The 20,510-nt window shown below is 43.1% G+C and overlaps 1 protein-coding gene across 1 annotated transcript; it reads left to right on the top strand.

Moving 5' to 3' along the window:
- The first annotated feature begins 1,115 nt into the window (after nt 1–1,115).
- Nucleotides 1,116–19,769, top strand: LOC124593473 (glutathione S-transferase D7-like). The gene is made up of 6 exons (XM_047131930.1): nt 1,116–1,265; nt 15,409–15,467; nt 17,885–18,020; nt 18,693–18,695; nt 19,190–19,351; nt 19,629–19,769. Exons 1-6 carry the CDS (start codon nt 1,116–1,118, stop codon nt 19,767–19,769), a joined length of 651 nt encoding a protein of 216 aa, XP_046987886.1.
- Nucleotides 19,770–20,510: the final 741 nt, after the last annotated feature.

Genomic DNA, 20,510 nt, shown 5'->3' with positions numbered 1-20,510 from the left:
GCAGTCCAATACAATCGGATGCGACTCCCAACACCAACAGTGGCGACGATTCGTCCAAGTCACATTCTGGCTCTTCGGCGCGCAGAGGGTTCTGAAAACTGGCGACCGTCAGACAATGTCGTACCCCAGGGCTCGGCCCTTACTAACTCCCGGTGGGTGAGCAGCGCTTTCCTTCACGTGCTCAACGATAAGTACGCTTTTTCGTGTACACTATAATCACACCACCTATTGAGATGCCAGTAAGTCAGACAAATAATCGAGCCAAATAGTGGTCACAAGCTGGCAAGGCTCAGTACGAAAATCACTTTTTAATGTTCACTACCACTCTAGGTTAGTTGTACAAGTACTGAAATACTCAGATACAGTTTTCATCAAATGAATTCAGTTTAACGGTAAGGAATCCTGTTAGATTTGTATTAATTATCTGTTTCGTTCATCCAGGAGTCTGCTCTGTGCAGTTTAGTGCCCTTGGAGACTTTCGTACTTCAGACCAGATTAAATTGCACGAAGCTGATTCTCATTTTTTTATGCTCGTGTTACTATAACGCATTAGGTATCAGATTATACGAGCCGGACTAATCGTAAACTTCGTATTATCACTCTTTGCTTACATTGCTGGAATCATGTTCTGCCACCGTCAAATCTACTTTAAGATTAAACTAAACTACTCTTTACTACACTTTGGCAAAAGTTATTACTAGAGAAGAACATAATTATTAATTTAAAACAATAATCAAGTTGTTGTTTCTCAATGAGACGTACACAAAACATTCTCTTGTGTGTGTCTCACAATTGCTGCAGTGGTGCTAACTTCAATAATATTTTACAAAATAATTTACTGTATAATTAGTGTATGTTTAGAGGTTGTTCACTTGTCGCAAACTACTAAAGATACTGAGTTTTAAATCAAACTGAAACTTTTTCCACAATTAATGATGCCACTACAAACTACGCTACACAGCATCTGCCCCTAATTTTTATATATTGTTACCAGAATCACTAGTTTCATTTTTCTCTTTAGCACGCAATATACAAACTCGCAAATTTTCTGCGGAATCTGGCTGCCGTTGTAGAAATTACTTATTTAACGTTCACTTAATTTTTTAGGTACGACAATGGCTCCTCCAACTCTTTACGACCATCCAATGAGTCCTCCAAGTCGTCTGGTACGTCTGGTGGCTGGTATCATCGGAGTTGACCTGAAAGTATTCGTAGTGGATATAATGGACTCTGAGATTGACATGAAGTCTTCCGAAATGTTGAAGGTAATACATGTGTTAACTGTTACTAAAATTAGTATATTTACAGAGTGCAAAAAAATTTTTACATACCTTGAGACACGAGACACTGTATAAAAGCAAACTTTTTATTTTATTTAGATGTGAAAGTAAGTACTGGGAATGCTTTGTTATGACCCAAGTGAGCCTGTACATGCTATCACCATGTGACACTAGTGATCTCCTTTCTGTGCGGCCATGAGAGGTGTGTTCCAGATGTGTAGATTCAGGGGACAATTTCGTGGTGTTCTTTGTCTTGAGTTTTAAAGTTTATCACTGAAACAGTAGGAATCTTTGCTAAAGTTCAACAGTCCCTTGATAACAGACTCAATTTCGGTTTGGACATTGAGAGTGGAAATGCCAGGTCATTGCGATTGTAACAATGAGTTTGTAGCAAGAAAGTGTCTCGATGGGTAAATTGGTAGGTATTAGACCAAACTTCTCTGGTTCAACACAGAGACAGCAGTCGGATTTTTTCTGTCTTCTTTTGCATATGACAGTGATATGTGTACGTGAAAAATGCCAAATTGCCCCGTGGTTTGGGTCTGCGTAAGTCAGTTCGAAGGCATGGGCATACCAACTACAACAGGACGTTCCCCAGTTGAGTACTGCCTCAATCTTTAGGTTGTGAACAGTATTACTTACTTATTCCAATTACTTTCTATCATAATAACATCCTCTGACTTCCACTTGATAAAATTGGAAATTTGTGGTAAGGACTATGGGACCAAACTGCTAAGGTCATCGGTCCCTAGGCTTAAGCTCTACTTAATCTAACTTAAGCTCACTTACGCTGAGGGCAAAACACACACACACACACACACACACACACACACACACACGCATGCCCGAGGGAGGACTCGAACCTTCGACGGGGGGTCCAATTTTTAGCTATAGTTGTTTATCTACATGTATTTTTGATTACTAGAAGTTTGAAAATATAGTTTTTATTTGTCCATATATTCTGAACAGCAGTGGTGAGAGGTCATATTCTTGCATTATTCCTTATCATTTCATTCATTTTGTGATAGTATAGAACTGCTGTTTGATTTTTATATGAGTGGTGAATTAATCTTAGGTCTCTGTAACATACTTTAAGGTTTTTTGAGGGCTCTAAACACGACAAACGGTTTTTCGATATCAATGAAAGGGATTAATAGTTCTATGTGTGTACTTGACATACTCTCGTGCACTGTTATAACACTTCCTCGTTTTTCTATGTGTCTTCTAAACATGAGCTAGTCATCTAGCAGCTGTTTTCTCTATAGATAGTACCTAATGATATTTAGTTAATACTTTGGAGCGTATGACACAATGTTCAATGTAGGGTAGCCATCAAATTCTTTTAGCTCCTTTGTCGTAGGGTCTGCTATCTGGATAGTTTTCTCACAGACTCTGGTAGCTTTCCTGATTTGTATACGTCGTTTTATAGTGAGTATAAGCCTTTTGCCTTATACTTATCTTCTAGGCCGCGCGGGGTAGGCATGCGGTCACGGGCGCCTTGCCACGGTTCGCGCGGCTCTTCGCGTCAGAGGTTTGAGTCCTCCCTTGGGCATGGGTGTGCGTTTGTCCACAGTGTAAGTTATTTTAAGTAAGTTTAAGTAGTGTGTAAGTCTAGGGACCGATGACCTCAGCAGTTTGATCCTTGCAGAAGGTCACCTGAAAATTGGCACTTTCCTAAAGCTTTCCGTGGATTAATCTCCCCTCAAGCTTTGTTGAATATCAAAGTATTACCGGTCTCAGCTCATCTGCTTATTTTGTTTCTTTTTCTTGCCTTTGGAATTCACGACTCGGCAGTCCTTCATACATCTCCTCTTACGGTCGTTCCATCTAAGAACTATGTAGTTTTCTTCCGTTAAGACCGCTCCTACTTTGTCTTCTGTACGTAGCCTCTTACGCTTTGGCAAACTATTTACTTATTTCTGTGATAGCGTTGCTCTTTTTAATTTTATCTATACATTTATTCTCAGGTCATCTGAATCTTTTGCCATTTCCAGGCATTAGACAAGAATACGTTCTTCTGTTTGGTGGTTGGAAAAGAGTGTTAGTAACTACAAGTGATTGGTTTGAACAAAATTCAGTGACCTTCTCACCTCTTTCATTTCTATACCCAACAAAATAGACTCTTACTGCATTGTGTATTTATCGTATCCACTGCTGCATTCAAATGTCTGAGAAATATCAGACTATCTTCATCATTCACCCTAGCTCAGTGGCCGTCCAAATGCGGCCCTAATCAAGTATTTTTTATGGTAATATGCATCTGGCAACTAACAGGTGAACCCAAAATCGCCAGCTGACATTAAGAGCTTCTGAAGAGTGTAGTTTTCCTGATTCGTAGGCCGGTTGGTGTGGCCGAGCGGTTCTAGGCGCTTCAGTCTGGAACCGAGCGACCGCTACGATCGCAGGTTCGAATCCAGCTTCGGGCATGGATGTATGTGATGTCCTTAGGATAGTTAGGTTTAAGTAGTTCTACGTTCTAGGGAACTGATGACCTCAGATGTTAAGTCCCATAGTGCTCAGAGCCATTTGAACCATTTTGAACATGATTCGTAAAAGAGAAAAAAGCAGCAAACGGATGTAACATGAGTGCAAAGTATAGAGTCGGTCTCTCCAAATGCAGCAAATGTTTGTAGCAAGGAATGTTTTATTAAATTCTGTTCTAACACAACGCAATGTGTAGAAGAAAAATAATACTCCAAACATGTTTTTTAAAAATATAATCACAGTTACTGTTATTAGTCAATTAATCATTCGGTCACATGGACTTAACAGCAACACTTCATCAAGCAATTACCTTGTCACATCTTTGGTATCCTTAAGGGTGGCAGCAATCTGAATCGGAGAACAGTCGACACAAAGTATTACGAATGGTGCCGACGTTTGACGATAGGTACATGTATAAATGCTGCCAACTTAGCACCATATGCTATAGTTAATGTAGTGGGGTCACATAGCATACCAACGTACCTTGGTTGACAGTAAGATCGGTAGATATGCGGCCTGAGGAGTCACCTCAAAATGTCAGTACTGGCTCTTGAGCAAGAAAGTTTGTCTATCACTGCTGTATTTGTTCGTAGTTCTCTCGCGCCCTTGTGTCCTTGAAGATGTGGGTATATACGCCTGTATTAGCAATGTATCCTTTCGTTCAGTTCTTTTTTAACTGGGCCATGATTGATCTGTCACCCCATCCCCATCTATTCTACACTTGACTACAAGGCTTTTTTCCAATATGAAATCTACATATCTGGATACTTGAGCGTCTTACGAACTCTTTTCTCCGATACCTAATACGCCAATTATTAATCTGTCTGTTTCTTCACATTCTCTAGTGCTCTACTTTGTAATTACCTCACATCCTATGTTTGCAGTCGATTTGCTCGTTTTTTGTTTTAAATTTTGTATGAAACTTCTTGTAATGCTATGTCCGCCGGAGAGTCGGTTAGGTGCTAGTCTGACTGATTTCAGGTAAGGAGAATACATTATACAATTTTCTATGGGATTTAAATAGAATGGTTTACCGTTTCCATCTTCTTTCCTATACCACTAACTAGCTCAATGACTCTTCTGACTTTTAGGATAGTTTTCCGTCCTAAAGCAAAATAAGAGAGCTCTCTCATCCTCAGCGAAGAGAAAGTCATAAGCTATAGCGTCGTAATGATAGACAGAGGATAAGAGAACAGCGCTATGAGCTATTAATATTACCAGGGACCGAGCCACTCCAAGGATAAGGATCCAAATATCTGTCAGGTAAAAACGACGTCATCAGAGCGCGGACGATCGGACAGAGGTCAGGGTAGTTCCTTATTAGGAGGGACCGAGCAACTCCAAGGATAAGGATCCAAATATCTGTCAGGTAAAAACGACGTCATCAGAGCGCGGACGATCGGACAGAGGTCAGGGTAGTTCCTTAACAGTTGCTTTCTCGAACACATAAGAGATCAGTATTCATCAGAGATACAGCAGTCCGATACGCAGCTACTGTCCTTCGCTACTTGCTATTCGAGAAACGAGAATATTAACATTGTTCACTGCTGAAGGTTTAAACTAATGGTATCTTCTTCTACTGTATGTCAATCTTATCTTTATTGCAATTTACGATACGTATCAGACTTGATTATCAAGGAGTCAGTGGCCTTTCAGGGATAGTAGTTGGGTTTGAGTCACTGTTATTTCCCAATTTGTCAACACTGCATTCAAATTGTGGTGTATCTGTAGTTGGAGTGCATTCAGATAGTGATAAAAATATAGTTGGACTCGAGAAACGATACAAGCTCATTTTATTAATTAATAAAGAAGCGACTATTCAAACATAGGTTACATGAGAGGACGGGGTTTATTACTCATCAATTCACTGTGTCTATTAATTTCTGCAAATTGTCGCTCTGTAACATTCGGACAGATACATATTCAAAACTCCAATAGCATTTTGCGCAAATAAGTTATTTTACCAGGAAATTTTCACCGCTTTGAGGAGAAACGCGTGAGCGGAATCACTGGAAACTACTGTAACGGCCTCACAGGGACTCATTCGCACCTACTCACGAAGAACTGGCCAAATAGCGCGCTGTCTCCACCCCTTTCACCTCTAATGAGCGCAGCAGCCTTTTCACTGTACATTGCATTTTCAAATTTGAAAATAACATGTATGTGCCGAACAACAAAAACCAATTTGTTAAATAAATGATAACAACTGCTTCTCTCGGGATTTATAAAATCCTGCTGCAGATTGATTCCACATAAACATCCTTTAAAGATGCTACAAGAACGATCGCCTCACTGTTCTCTGGACATACTCATAGAGCGCCGTCGCCTTGTATCAAAACGTAACTTATCTATCGAGCAGACTTCCTCACATTCTAGCGTCCTCTGTCAATTTGTGAATGCATAATTTTCCTGATGAATCCCTAGATTTTCTTGCCCAGTTCGGCAGTGCGCAGCGTTTATTGACAAGAAACAGAGACACTTCAGACGTACACTATCTGACGTACAGTGACGATAAAAATATCGCAACACCAAAAAGTAATTAATGGAGAATAATAAAATTTCGGGAATACATTTGTCTAGGTACCATATTTAAGTGGTTAAATTTGCAAGATCACAGGTCATTGTAAGCGGAAGATAAGCCATTAAATGTAAAATGGTGCTACATTAATAACCGAAGTAGCCGCCAGAGTGTTGAATCCAAGCATGGAAATGTATGTGGATGTGTTGTACAGGTGCCGAATGTCAGTTCGTGCCATGGAGATCCATGCCTTTTGCACTTCGTCGGTCAATACAGGGACGGTTAATGATGGTTGTGAAAGACGCTGGAGTTGTCCCATATGTGTTTAAACAGATGTGATAATCTAACAGATGTGATAATCTAACAGCCCAAAGCAATGTGTCGACAATCTGTAGAGTTACACCCGCGGTATGTGGACGAGCCTTATCCTGTTGAAAGACACCCCCTGGAATACGGTTCATGAATGGCAGGTCAACAGGTCGAATCACCAGACGAACATACAAATTTGCAGTCAGGGTGCAGGAGATAACCACGAGAGTGCTCTTGCTGTTATACGAAATCGCACCCCAGACCATAACTCCACGTACAGGTCCAGTGTGTCCATCACAGAGACAGGTTGGTTGGAGGTCCTCAACTGACCTCCTCATAACCAACACACAGCCATTGCTGGCACCGAGGCGGAACCAGCTTTCATCAGAAAAGAGACCTCGACCCTGCCCTCGAAAGAGCCGTCGCTTGTCATCACTGCAGCCTCGCACGGACCCGATTTTTGGTCAGTGACATGCACAATACAGGGCATCTTGCTCAGAGCTGTTCTTGAAGTAAACGATTTGTAGCAGTTCGTTGTGTCACTGTGGTGCCAACTGCTGCTCAACTGCTCAAATTGCTGATCCAGATGCACTGTGGTAATGGAAATGAGCGTTTGGCGTCATTGACCGGGAGGCCCCTTTCAGGACAGGTCCGGTCGCCTTGGTGCAGGTCTTATTACATTCGACGCCACATTGGGCGACCTGCGCGCCGGATGGGGATGAAATGACGATGAAGACAACACAACACTCGCTCCCTGAGCGGAGAAAATTCACGACCCAACCGGGAATCGAACCCGGCCCCTCAGGATGCAAGTCCGTCACGCTGCCCATTTTTTTTTTTTAGGTCGAGGGGGTATTTTTTTTTTTTTTTTTTTTTTGACCGGTGGGGGCTCGGGGGGCAAAGTGGGCAGGGGTCGAAACCTGAGGCCTGGCCACAGTGTCCCTCTCACCACCACCGAGCCTGTGGTACTTAGGGGAGTGGGAGAAACAGGAATCAACAGTAGGGGAAGGCATTGTTAGTTATTTATTTGCATGTGTTTTTGTAATATTCACTAATAGCATGAAATTATGGGAACACATATGCGAAAGAGAAAAGAAATATAAATTCTAGGTAAAGAAAAAGAAAGGAAAAAGGAAAAGCAAAAAGAAATAAAATCCGCGCAATCTGCGACGCGCTCTCCCATCCGCGGAGGTCAGAAGTAGAATAGATCGCAGGCGGTTGAAACTCAGACACCGCCGGGGGAGGAGGGGTGGGTGCCCTCTGTGCCAGGCACCCCCCAATCAGTGGAGGTCGAACAAAGACCGCTCGAAGATAGTTAACAAATAATGTTCGGTAACGTGGCGTGTTTTCGAGAGCTGCATGGGCTGTTCGTAAATAGGTCCAGAAGTCGAGGCGGGATTTAGGTCCCTCATTAAAGAGATAAGCAACCGCCCACCCTTTGACCCACGTAATAGCATGACATTTGGCGGCGGGAAAATGTCGGTCCTCCGGGTATAGAAACATTCGAGGCTCGACTGTGTCTGGTGGCACCCGGAGATAGCAGGCAATGATTTGCTGCACGAAGCGCCATACATCTTGCGATGAGGCGCATGTCAGACGGTGTTCATCAGTGTCCAGTTGCTGGCAAAGGAGACAAAGAGGGGATTCTGACAAGCCAATGTTGTGCAGGCGCTGCTTCGTGGCAAATTTCCTGTTGACTATGTGATACCACAGTGCCCGGACGTTCGTAGGGAGAAAGAGCTGGTGGACGGTAGTCCACACTATGGGCCACTGGATGGAGGGGTGTTTGGTCTCCATCACATTCCGGGGAACACAGCACAGCAACAGGCTGTAAAAATCCTTAGTCCTAGGTGGGCGTGTATCTGGGAGACTGGTATGTATGTAACTGTAGTCGACGAAAAAGGTCGAAATATGGGACAAATGCGGCACGATATGGCCGACAGACACGGGTGGTGAGGTGGAAGCAGGTAGGAGGACCTCAAGCAAGCTGCGTGTTAGAGATGTACCCTGGCCCATCCACTGTTTTCTCATGGTACTCATGTACAAGGCTGGAGCTCGCATACGGACATTGACGAGCCCGACGCCACCATACCGTGGGGGCAGGGTAAGTGTCTCATAACGGACTTTAAACATTGAACCAGCCATGAGATAATAGCCAAAAGCCGCCTGAAGGTTGCGCCCAATTGCAGTTGGCAGAGGGAGAACTTGCGCGATGTGAACCAATTTTGATGCCACATAAAGATTAATAAACGCAACCCGTTGAAGTGTGTCCTGGCGGCGCAAGAGGTTCTGGCGGACGTCGTTGCGGATGACGTGTAACAGGCGACGGAAATTCGTTGCCGCCGTGCGTGTGACCGTGGGGGTAAAGGTAATGCCCAGGTACCGGAAAGTCCGCACAAGCGGCAGTGGTGCCACTTCACCCTCCTGGAGGCCTCGTCCAATGTGCATTGCAGAAGATTTGGCGACATTCATGGCACTGCCAGCGGCAGCCCCATAACGGGTAATCAATTCGAGGACATCCCGAACCTCAGAGCCGGAGCGAATGAGGAGGAGGAGGTCATCAGCATATGCCCGACAGCGAAAAGTGTGTTGGCGTAGGGTGAGGCCAGAGAGCTTGGTCGTCAAGCCCCCAATAAGGGGCTCAAGGGCAATAGCATACAGGAGGGTAGAGAGGGGGCACCCCTGCCGTATCGAACGGCAGATAGGTACCGGCCCTGCTATACGTCCATTGACTTGGACACGTGAACTGGCACTGTCGTAAAGACGCCGGATGACGTCGAGAAACGGAGGGGGGATGCCCATTCGGGCTGCCACCGAAAACAGGAAACGATGACGCACTTTATCGAAGGCGCTGTCGAAGTCTATAGCGACGACCGCCGCCCGGAGCCTGCAGGCCGCCGCTATCGCAATTAAGTCGCGGCATTCCCCTGTGGCAGTCTGTATGTTAATCTGTCCGCCAGGCGTCGTTTGTTCTGGCGAGAGGATATGAGGGAGTGTAGTTCGGAGCCGCATTGCCAGTAAGCGCGCGAAAATCTTGTAATCGGCATTCAGGAGGGTGAGCGGTCTGTAACTCGTGACCATCGAACCACGGGCTGGTTTGTGGACTGGTATAATGATGCCCTCAGCGAAGGCGGGTGGGATTGCTTGGTCAGATGTTATCAGTTCTTGATACATAGTCGTCCACCGTGGGGCCATGAGGTCCCGAAAGTTACGGTAAAACTCAATCGATAAGCCGTCAACGCCGGGCGATCTGTTGACTGCACCCTTGGCGATTGCGTTGTTGACTTCGTCTAGCGTGACCGCCACTGTCAAAGCATCCGCCTCCGTGTGGGGGAGGGTACGCGTGACGTAATTCAAATTGGAGTCGTCTGCTGCAGTTTCAGCGTCGTCATCACTATAAGTACGACGGTTGTGCTCGACGAATGCGCGGACGATGTCATTCTGAGTGGTCACCTGCGTTCCCGTAACGGCTCCTGCTCCGTGACCTCCTCCTCGTGCCACGCCGTGGAAGCAGAAACTGGTGTATCGTCCATTTTGTCTGCAGAAGATGTCGTAATTGTGCGTGGTGTAGTGTCGCCTGTGAGACGTTCATGATGTAGTTCAGCGTCAGCACGGGGCGCAGACACACCGATAGATGTCTCCGCGCTCATTACGTCTTCGTCAGCAGTAGCGGGTTCTGAGGCCTCGTGCTGGTCGACGGGTACGTCCTCCTCGACTTGCAACGTCTCCTCTTGGCCGGAAACGGTGCGACGTCTTCGCTTCCGACAAACTAAAAGTGGGGTGCTTTAGAATGTGAGTGGTGTCTGTTGCAGGATTCTAGTATGGGTCGTTTACGATATACCGTATTTTGAAAAATTACCGCACCGATACTTGTTTGTGCCATTTAACTTTAGTAGTTGCTAGGTACGATGTTGTTATGTTTGCTTGCAGTGTGCTTGTGTGTTCCTTGAGTGCACTGCGACTTCCTAGTTAAGTTAGAGTGTGACAGTCAAAGCAGTAAGTTGTGCGGGGGATATGGAATTTACCAGCGCAGAGACAGCCGACATGATCATAGTGTGTACAGGGTGTTACAAAAAGGTACGGCCAAACTTTCAGGAAACATTCCTCACACACAAATAAAGAAAATATGTTACGTGGACATGTGTCCGGAAGCGCTTACTTTCCATGTTAGAGCTCATTTTATTACTTCTCTTCAAATCACATTAATCATGGAATGGAAACACACAGCAACAGAACGTACTAGCGTGACTTCAAACACTTTGTTACAGGAAATGTTCAAAATGTCCTCCGTTAGCGAGGATACATGCATCCACCCTCCGTCGCGTGGAATCCCTGATGCGCTGATGCACCCCTGGAGAATGGCGTATTGTATCACAGCCGTCCACAATACGACCACGATGAGTCTCTACATTTGGTATCGAGGTTGCGTAGACAAGAGCTTCAAATGCCTCCATAAATGAAAGTCAAGAGGGTTGAGGTCAGGAGAGCGTGGAGATCATGGAATTGGTCCACCTCTACCAATCCATCGGTCACCGAATCTGTTGTTGAGAAGCGTACGAACACTTCGACTGAAATGTGCAGGAGCTCCATCGTGCATGAACCACATGTTGTGTCGTACTTGTAAAGGCACATGTTCTAGCAGCACAGGTAGAGTATCCCGTATGAAATCATGATAACGTGCTCCATTGAGCTTAGGTGGAAGAACATGGGGCCCAATCAAGACATCACCAACAATGCCTGCCCAAACGTTCACAGAAAATCTGTGTTGATGACGTGATTGCACAACTGCGTGCGGATTCTCGTCAGCCCACACAAGTTGAATGTGAAAATTTACAATTTGATCACGTTGGAAAGAAGCCTCATCCGTAAAGAGAACATTTGCACTGAAATGAGGATTGACACATTGTTGGATGAACCATTCGCAGAAGTGTACCCGTTGTGGCCAAACAGCTGCTGATAGTGCCTGAACACGCTGTACATGGTACGGAAACAAGTGGTTCTCCCGTAGCACTCTCCATACAGTGACGTGGTCAACGTTACCTTGTACAGCAGCAACTTCTCTGACGCTGACATTAGGGTTATCGTCAACTGCACGAAGAATTGCCTCGTCCATTGCAGATGTCCTCGTCGTTCTAGGTCTTCCCCAGTCGCGAGTCATAGGCTGGAATGTTCCGTGCTCCCTAAGACGCCGATCAATTGCTTCTAACGTCTTCCTGTCGGGACACCTTCGTTCTGGAAATCTGTCTCGATACAAACGTACCGCGCCACGGCTATTGCCCCGTGCTAATCCATACTACTAATGGGCATCTGTCAACTCCGCATTTGTGAACATTGCACTGACTGCAAAACCACATTCGTGATGAACACTAACCTGTTGATGCTACGTACTGATGTGCTTGATGCTAGTACTGTAGAGCAATGAGTCGCATGTCAACACAAGCACAGAAGTCAACATTACTTTCCTTCAATTGGGCCAACTGGCGGTGAATCGAGGAAGTACAGTACATACCGACGAAACTAAAATGACCTCTAACATGGAAATTAAGAGTTTCCGGACACATGTCCACATAACATCTTTTCTTTATTTGTGTGTGAGGAATGTTTCCTGAAAGTTTGGCTGTACCTTTTTGTACCACCCTGTAGAGACTGTAGGAAGAATGCAGTTCGTTCTTGCACGCTGTATGCAGGATGATATCCCAACAGACGTCACCATCACGGCAGTTATTTATCAACCTCATCAACCAGTTACGTGAAAGTGGTAGTGTAACAGCTAGACAACGTTAATAGAAGGAAACGAGTGACGGCAGAAGAGGGAGAAATTAATGCTCTTGCTGCTGTTGCAGCTGACTCGGACGTTAGTTCCCGCGCAATCGCACGAGGAAGTGACAGAGTCAGGCAAGTATCCCACGCATTCTCCATCTACATAGGTTCCATCTCTCTCCATCTAGAGCTACATGGCCACGATTATGAAAATCATAGTAACTTCTGTACTTGGTCAATAAGACAGGACACTCCAGATATATCAGGTGTCTTGTTTAGTGAAGCGACATTTACGAATCATGGCCAGTTAACCCGCCGAAACATGCACTGTTGGTCTGCTGACAACCCCAGCCCGCATCTCGTGGTCGTGCGGTAGCGTTCTCGCTTCCCACGCCCGGGTTCCCGGGTTCGATTCCCGGCGGGGTCAGGGATTTTCTCTGCCTCGTGATGGCTGGGTGTTGTGTGCTGTCCTTAGGTTAGTTAGGTTTAAGTAGTTCTAAGTTCTAGGGGACTGATGACCACAGATGTTAAGTCCCATAGTGCTCAGAGCCATTTGAACCATTTTTTGACAACCCCAGTTCGCTTAGTCAGGCGGGACGTCAGCGTCCGCGGAGTGTAAACGTGTGGTGTGGAATTGTGACCTATCAGCGCATAGGCCCGTGGTCCATAGACGGAACACTGAACGCGCACACGTATCGCATCCTCCTAACAGACCATCTTCTAAGGATGCTTGAACATGTTCCTCTGCAGTCTAGAAGGAACCTGTGGTACCAACATGATGGCTGTACAATCCATAGTGCAGAACGTGCTACAGTAGGTCTTAATGAATTGTTTCCAAATCGTTGGATTGGATGCAGAGGCCGGCCTGTTCCATAGTTTTGACGCTTGTAGACATTTTTCTGTCTCGAAAGCTGATAGACGCTGTCTACGAGGACATACCAACTACGCCTGGTGATATGTAACGACGTATTACTGGAGCCTACTCGGACATCTCCGCTGAAATGCTAGGGGTGTGCATCAGTCATTCCGTATCAGATTGGAAGCGTGTATTGTCACTGCCGGTAGTCATTTTGAACACAACGTACTATGGTCAGTTGTCTCGATACTAGTCAGAATCCACGTAACGAGCATACGCACTTGTGCTGCTCTTTAGTGTGCTACACAGGTACTGTAAATCGTCGGTGTGAGAACTTTTCAAAATACGGTATCTCGTAAAACACTCCCACTAGAATCCTGCAACAATCACCACTAACATTGTAACTAGCTCTACTTTTATTTCGTTAAAGTCAACTTCCACTGTCTAATTTAAAAGTGTATGTTTACACAAGAAATGCGCTTTCGTCGTATTATTACAACCTGTTGATAGGCTAACAACAAGAGCCCTGCCTACCTTTCGTTGTTTGACAACTGCACGTCAATAGCACTTTCCATTTCCGCAATATTTGCGGTGTAAGTTTTAGGTGATTCACCTTGGATATTTAACCTTAAGTAGCCAGTTCCGATTTTTATTTCTTTATTGTAATTTCATTCCCTCATCCCATGGGACAACGATGGGCTGGCAGCGGAATAATATTCTGCATTTCAGCCAAAAGAATTTGGTGCAAATGTGGGTTAAAAACTTTAAAAGCTGGGTTGTGTAACGTTTTTTAAAAATACATGTAAGGACGCTTTGAAGTGATGTCATTTACAGAGACACATAGGAAAACTTTGTAAGAAAATTTTTAAAAAATTACTTGCGAGGAAGTTAAAAAATGTCCTTATTACCCTCGTACGGGAGACCAGCATTTCGGAAGAGTAATAGAAAGAAAGCATATTGATTTTTTTCGGGTAGTTGGTATTGATGGGGCTACTGGCTACAGGTTGGTAGGGTTGTGGGGATAAGTATAAAGTGGGAGAAAGTAAGGAAATATGGGGTTCGCGTAATTCGTAGCTAGGATGGAGGTCAGGTCAAGGTCAAGATGGGGAGGGAGAGGAGCCCTGAAGTCGCCAAGGGATATATAGGAGCCAGTAAAATCTGACAGGAAATATAGAAATAAAGAAGTGGGTGTCTGTTAAAATTGCTCTGGGAAAGGACAAGGTCCGTTCGGCTACTTCGCTTATACCGTACTTTCTTGCACCCTGTGATCAGCCCACGCGGTACGAGTTGTGCGCCTTTCGGTGTTTCCATCGCAGACCGACCTCCGTGACGTCGATAAGTGTTCCGCTGAAGTGGTTCCCTCTGGCTGGGCGCTTTTTGCGAACTTCCGTCGTTTCGCAGTCGACGTCTGTGCCCCTATCACCTTCGCTGGTTACAATATTTCATGTTAATAAAAAGTGTTGTGCGAAGGCTCCTGTAATACACATTGGTGAAATCTAGACTGAATTTGGGCGTTCGCTTCATGAATTAGGAAGTAGTTGTTGGTCGGTAGCTCTTGCATCCGCCGTTGCAAACATAATTCAAGGATTACCACAACCAAGGCATACACGTTGTATTGACCACATCGTTTCATCCTGATAGCAACGAATTCACTGTGGTTCACGTACTCATGGCATACCTGTGAAATCCTCTGAGCCCATGTAGCTTCCGAGACGAAGTGTGATATACGTCTCGGTCCGATGAAATGGCCGTCATAAAATATACTGAAATATCGTATATTATCTTATCTGTGTGGGAAAGTCATGCAAATGACTTCTTGGTCGACTGACATCTCGAACTACAGTTTTCTCTTCAACATGACTGCTACATCAAGTTCCGTTGCTCATACGTGAGTTATATATCTTACGGCAAATGAGTCAAGTATGAGTAGCGTAGCACATAATCCACCGTGGCATCTGGAGGTCAGTTCGTATCCGTCAGTATAACATTCTGTCACTTATGAAGATCACAAACGCTGCAATGAATACAAAAATCGGAAATTGTCATTGTTATGTTTCCTTTTTATGATATGAAGATTCACGCAAAGAATTTATAAATAACTGAATTGTATGCTTTCTTTCTTAGTTCACCTTTTAGTGTCGGTGTCGTCTTAGGTAATACTTACGCAAACATAAATACTACATATTTCTCGATCATTTCAGATATTTCCTCAGCATACCATTCCTGCACTGGAATACAATGGCCTGTATCTTGCTGAAAGGTAAGCATTAATTATTAGTTACAATTATGTATCAAATCTTTAGTGACCGTTAGCCAACGACTGACTGAGATGGAGAAAGACAACACAAGATTTGTGAGAAGTACGTCTGATACTGATGAACTAAAACTAAACTCTGCCCGAACAGACCAAGAAGACCCAACAGTACCGACCACCCGTCGTGTAATCCTCAGCTCACAGGTGTCACTGGGATACTGATGAAAAACAACATTAAACAGAAAAAATATATTAATGTTTACTTTGCGTTTCGGTAACAACGTTTGTGGTATAGTTCTTGTTCAGTGTGGCCAGTGTACTAGAAAAAATCTTGTATGGCTTTTACAGTTCACGACGGTTAACTGAAATACTTACATGTTACCAAGTAATGAACCGCATGCACAAATTACAAAATGATAAATATGAAAACTCTATGGATAAACTGAGGTAGTAGGCAGAAGCTCCAAGTCCTTTAACTATTCTGAAAAATAAGGAAAGTGTCTGGTAAGCAGTACCAAACACAGAGCTTTATAAAGAAGAACATACGGTGCATTAGAGCGAAACAGGCGCAAAAAATAAACTCGAAGAACTTAAATCTTAATTCCAGTTTCGTCATACTCTGTCAATACAAAGAAAGCTGTAACATTTATGATTGAAGGATCTTAGAGAAGGCACGTATGTGAAAGTTGGTCTAATGTTATATATATATGAAGCAGTGAAACATGTTTGATGAGAAAGAAACCTCACATTAGCTACCATCAAGATTCCAGGTATTGGTTTTAGATTAAAAAAAAGGGGGAAACTATAGAAGGTCTATATGATTCTAAACCAGCTCCTGAATTGCTAAAGATCGTCAACGTCGGAAAAATGTGTCATCCTGTAGCAGGCCTAATAGTAGAGCTACTGACAGAAATTCGAAGAAATACACGGCTAGCTAAAATGTGTTTGATCAAAACTGCAGATAGTCTATCCAAACAGAAAACATATATTCGCGAATAGAAGTATCTTGAAGTACCCGCTAAGGACTTTCTACAAAAATATAGACCACTAAGAAGAAATGAATGCAATAAAGAACGGGCATAATCCTCGAAGTCAAGAGGCTGACGTTATGCCAGTATATCACCATGCAATACCAAGCAAAGCGTTGTGTACGAAGAGCTTTTATGGTACAGAGGAGCTTCAATCATACATTCCCGACAGCATCTAACCGGCAACCAACCATAACTGGTTCTTCGAGGATCTATACAGCAAGTATACTGGTAATACTTCTGTTAGTAATGTAACATTATCAATTATCTAGTTACGTGTTGTGTACCCTCCATTACGGTTTTATCTCTACTTTATTTTAACTTACCTAACGCAATAACATATACTGTTTAATTTTAAACTTCGTTTTAACTAGTTTATCTCTCCATGTACTTAAGAAAAATGTTTTATTCGATTCACCTAACAAGATAAAGCACACTAAGCAATTCTCAGAATTAAGTACTAATAGTACCATCTATGAAACCATCACAATATTACTAGTCATATCTAAATGAAACATAACTATCAAGAGCGACGTCTTGCAAAATCTCATTTCTTTAAACATATGAAAAGTAAGAAAGAAGATGATATCTAATTATCCCAAGTGTAATAAATACAGAGGTTTGTCTTTTGAGACATTAAATATTCTAGAAGAAACAGTACTAAAAATTAGTTGTAGTGTACCCACTATTCGTCCAATTCTACCCTCTTCCATTTAAAGACGATAAAGAGCATCTTCAGATCATTTATGCCTCACAACAAGCAGAGTCTAGCGATCCACCACTGTCTGACCAACGGCGTTTCTCCTCGTGCAGCAAACACAAAGGTCTTTGTTTAATATACTAACAGGCAGACAAAAATTCCGTCTCTGGTCAAGAACTGAAAGTGTCAAACAATTACCTTTCCCTCTACAGACTGTCATTTGCCGAAAATCTTGTTTAGATATATACCGAATCATTCACTAATGATTGCAGGTATTGTGCCTGATGCAAGTTATTGATACATCAGTTACAGCACACTAAGAAGATGTAATGTATAAATAATTTCACTGGTTTCCAGCTGAGGCACGTAATCAGCAGATAGTTGCAGCATAGGCCTCTTTGTCAACACCAGTTCACTTCTTAGACCGCTTACTGTATTGAGGTAATTGTAGTTGTGGCTACACTTACCATAAAGGTGATAGCATTGCTAACCTAAAGTTTGCTGATGAAACGCGTTGTATGGAACTTCTCGCCTTCAGAGAGACAAACAGAATGTTTGTTTAGATATTCGGTAGGGAATCATACAGACGTAATAAATTAACACCATGATCTCACTATGTGTGCCAATGTACAGTGACATCATAGAATTTATGTCTTAGCCTGTATGTTTCTAATAACTTGGTGGTCTGTTAACAACCGTGCTATTGCCATGTACCTCATCTCAAAGTACGTGAAGGATGACAGTCTCTACACGAAGGATGTAAACAAACGTATCCTTGTCCATCAGAGGCTCTTTTTTGATCAAGATTTGTACAACAGAATTTTCAGTGTTGCCCTAAGTATTACATTATTGCCTTTCATACAAAAAACTGAATCACATTCTATTTTTGTTTAGTATCGTCAAAATGAGGAAAGGAGTAATAACATACTTTTATTTTTAATTCCATGGTTGCCTTTCGATAAATGACCGTAATTTTAAAAAAGTGCCCAAATTCAGTGGCCAAATATCTCTCCTTTATTTTCATGTGACTGGATTCGAACCAGCTGCCCATCTTCAGATCATTTATTACAACTGCAGAGTAACCTGTCGAATGTGGAACTGAATGTTCACTGTCAAGTTAGCAACCGATACAACAATCGCCTCTCTGTGAACATGCGCAATCTGGTTCATGCTAAGTATTTTAGGACAACACACTCGCCGCAGCCACATTGTCACTGACATCACCAACCCACTCGCTATGCGATTGGCGGCTGGCTTACACGCAGTCACGTGACGCGCACAAATCGCGGGTAATCTATTTTGAGCAAAGACTCGAAAAACGGGCTTCATCGGAACACGGCCTCATGCCCCCTCCTGCTTGCTGGAAGTCGATAGTCACTAGGTTCACTTGTTCAAGTCTCGGTCTTTAGATGGTGCAGTGCAGGTTTCATAATTGATCTCAGAATTACTTTAGAAGTATTCATTTCGTAGTAGCGGTGGGGCACAACCTAATTAAAGTTGTAGTTTGTTCGCATAGTTTGTTTTGCACTACTGATCTTTAAGATTGAATCGACTCTGCATGAAAAAAGGGAAGTTGTATTAGAAGAGAAGGGCTCATATTGAATTTCCTCATTAAGTATTTTTTTTTTAAACTTAGATTTTTCCTTGTGAAAAAAAAAACAAATTTCCCCTTGAACCACTCGCATTTCAGAAGAATGTTTTATCGCATGTGATTATTTTGTGCGAGAACATACTTGCTATGCTGTAAGCACAGTAATTATCTCATTATTTGGATTACTTAACACGTCTTTGATTACAATTTTAATAGTTTCGGTTACGTGGTTGATTGTGTGGACATGATGTGTAAAGTAAATGGTGCATTATTGATGCATTTCCACCTTCTCTATCTCATTTTGTGTACCTTCAGTTTCCTTTTATGTCTTGTTCTTTTTAGAACCCACGTTCTTACTATATCGTTGCACTTCCTGAGATCTGCATTTACGTTAATTTCCTGTCGACAGCGGCCAAAATTTTATGGCGAACAGGTGGATACCGGCAGCATCGATAAAGTAAATGAAGGTCTGGAAACTCTAAACCGAACGCTGGATGGCAAACAGTGGCTGGCAGGGGACAAGATCACACTTGCTGAATGTGCGGTCGCCAATTCTTTGTCGGCATTAGAGGTAACGTAAAGCTATCAATTCAACTTTTAAAAAGTTAAGAACATACGAACAACCTATCTAATAAGAAATAGTTAATTTTGATTTCAAACGCCCTGAGGGGTTGCATAAAATGATGTCGTCGAAACTTTCTCGCTTTAGTTCAGCAGAAATATCCTTAAAGTTTGAGTGACACCATCAGCCACAATTTCTATGAAACTAAGAAAAATTATTTAATTTAGACAACCAAAATACGTATGTTCAACAATTATTTGGATGCTGATGTTACCTCTAATTTCAGTTTGTTCCAGAAAGTGGAATTGACCCTACGAAGCAGCCCAACATCAAGGAGTGGCTTCCACGAGTTGAAAGTTCCCACCCAAAATACGGAGAAAGCCTGAAAGAATTACGTGAGGGCTTTAAGAAAATGGCGCAGAAGTAAAAGCACCTACTACCTACAGATTTTGTATTTATGTAATAAAGTGTTAACAGTTTTCTAGTCAAAAAAAGTTTATTAACAATATGCGCACATTGTTTTCAAAGGATGAAACACTTTCCAGAATGAATTTTTAAATATGCAGCATACGGAGTGTGTGTAGTTCCGCAAATTCCCTGCAGGTTAAAAGTATGTGAGGCTCGAAGTATTTTCCTGGTCTGTGTCTATCAGCAACCGGAGCTCACAGTGGTTTTAAATTTTGTCTGTGCTAAGGCGAATAAGTTCACATTCGGTACAACAAGGCCTTTGCGAGCTCCTTAAGCTCAATTCCAGCAAACGTCTTTATGGAAAAAGTCTAAGAACAGGCACAGAGAATTGCCGTCAAAAAGAACGAACGTCTTGCTCCTATACGTAGACTATACCTTCGTGTTGTTGGGACAATGGCAAAGAGAAATTAGGCTGTCTTCATAAACGCCTTAAAAATGGTACTAAGATTCTGCTCGTCAAGGAGGGAGAGGCAAATGGCAAATCAATGTAACTTGAATGAAAATTCTGTGTGTACTAGTCTGCATGAAAGAAAATGGTAGCTTGGGCCCTCACGAACGGACCGTTACTTGCATTGGGATTCAAATTACTATCCGCAGCAATAGTGTAGCGCTATAGAAACGTCTGCAAATAGAGAGTCAGTAAGATTTGTAAACCAGAGCAGCTCGTCGTAGAAGTGAAGTATCTGGCTCAAGCGCTACT

This window comes from Schistocerca americana, chromosome 2, assembly GCF_021461395.2.
Source record: "Schistocerca americana isolate TAMUIC-IGC-003095 chromosome 2, iqSchAmer2.1, whole genome shotgun sequence".
Taxonomy (NCBI): Eukaryota; Metazoa; Arthropoda; class Insecta; order Orthoptera; family Acrididae; genus Schistocerca; species Schistocerca americana.
This window is presented reverse-complemented; position numbering and strand designations above follow the sequence as displayed.

Excerpts from the sequence above, each read along its gene's own strand:
- LOC124593473 (XM_047131930.1), top strand. The coding sequence starts at position 1,116 with ATGGCTCCTCCAACTCTTTACGACCATCCAATGAGTCCTCCAAGTCGT. Across the intron at positions 1,266-15,408 it reads AGTCTTCCGAAATGTTGAAG|ATATTTCCTCAGCATACCAT; the intron begins GTAATACATGTG and ends CGATCATTTCAG. Across the intron at positions 15,468-17,884 it reads GGCCTGTATCTTGCTGAAAG|CCGTGCTATTGCCATGTACC; the intron begins GTAAGCATTAAT and ends GTCTGTTAACAA.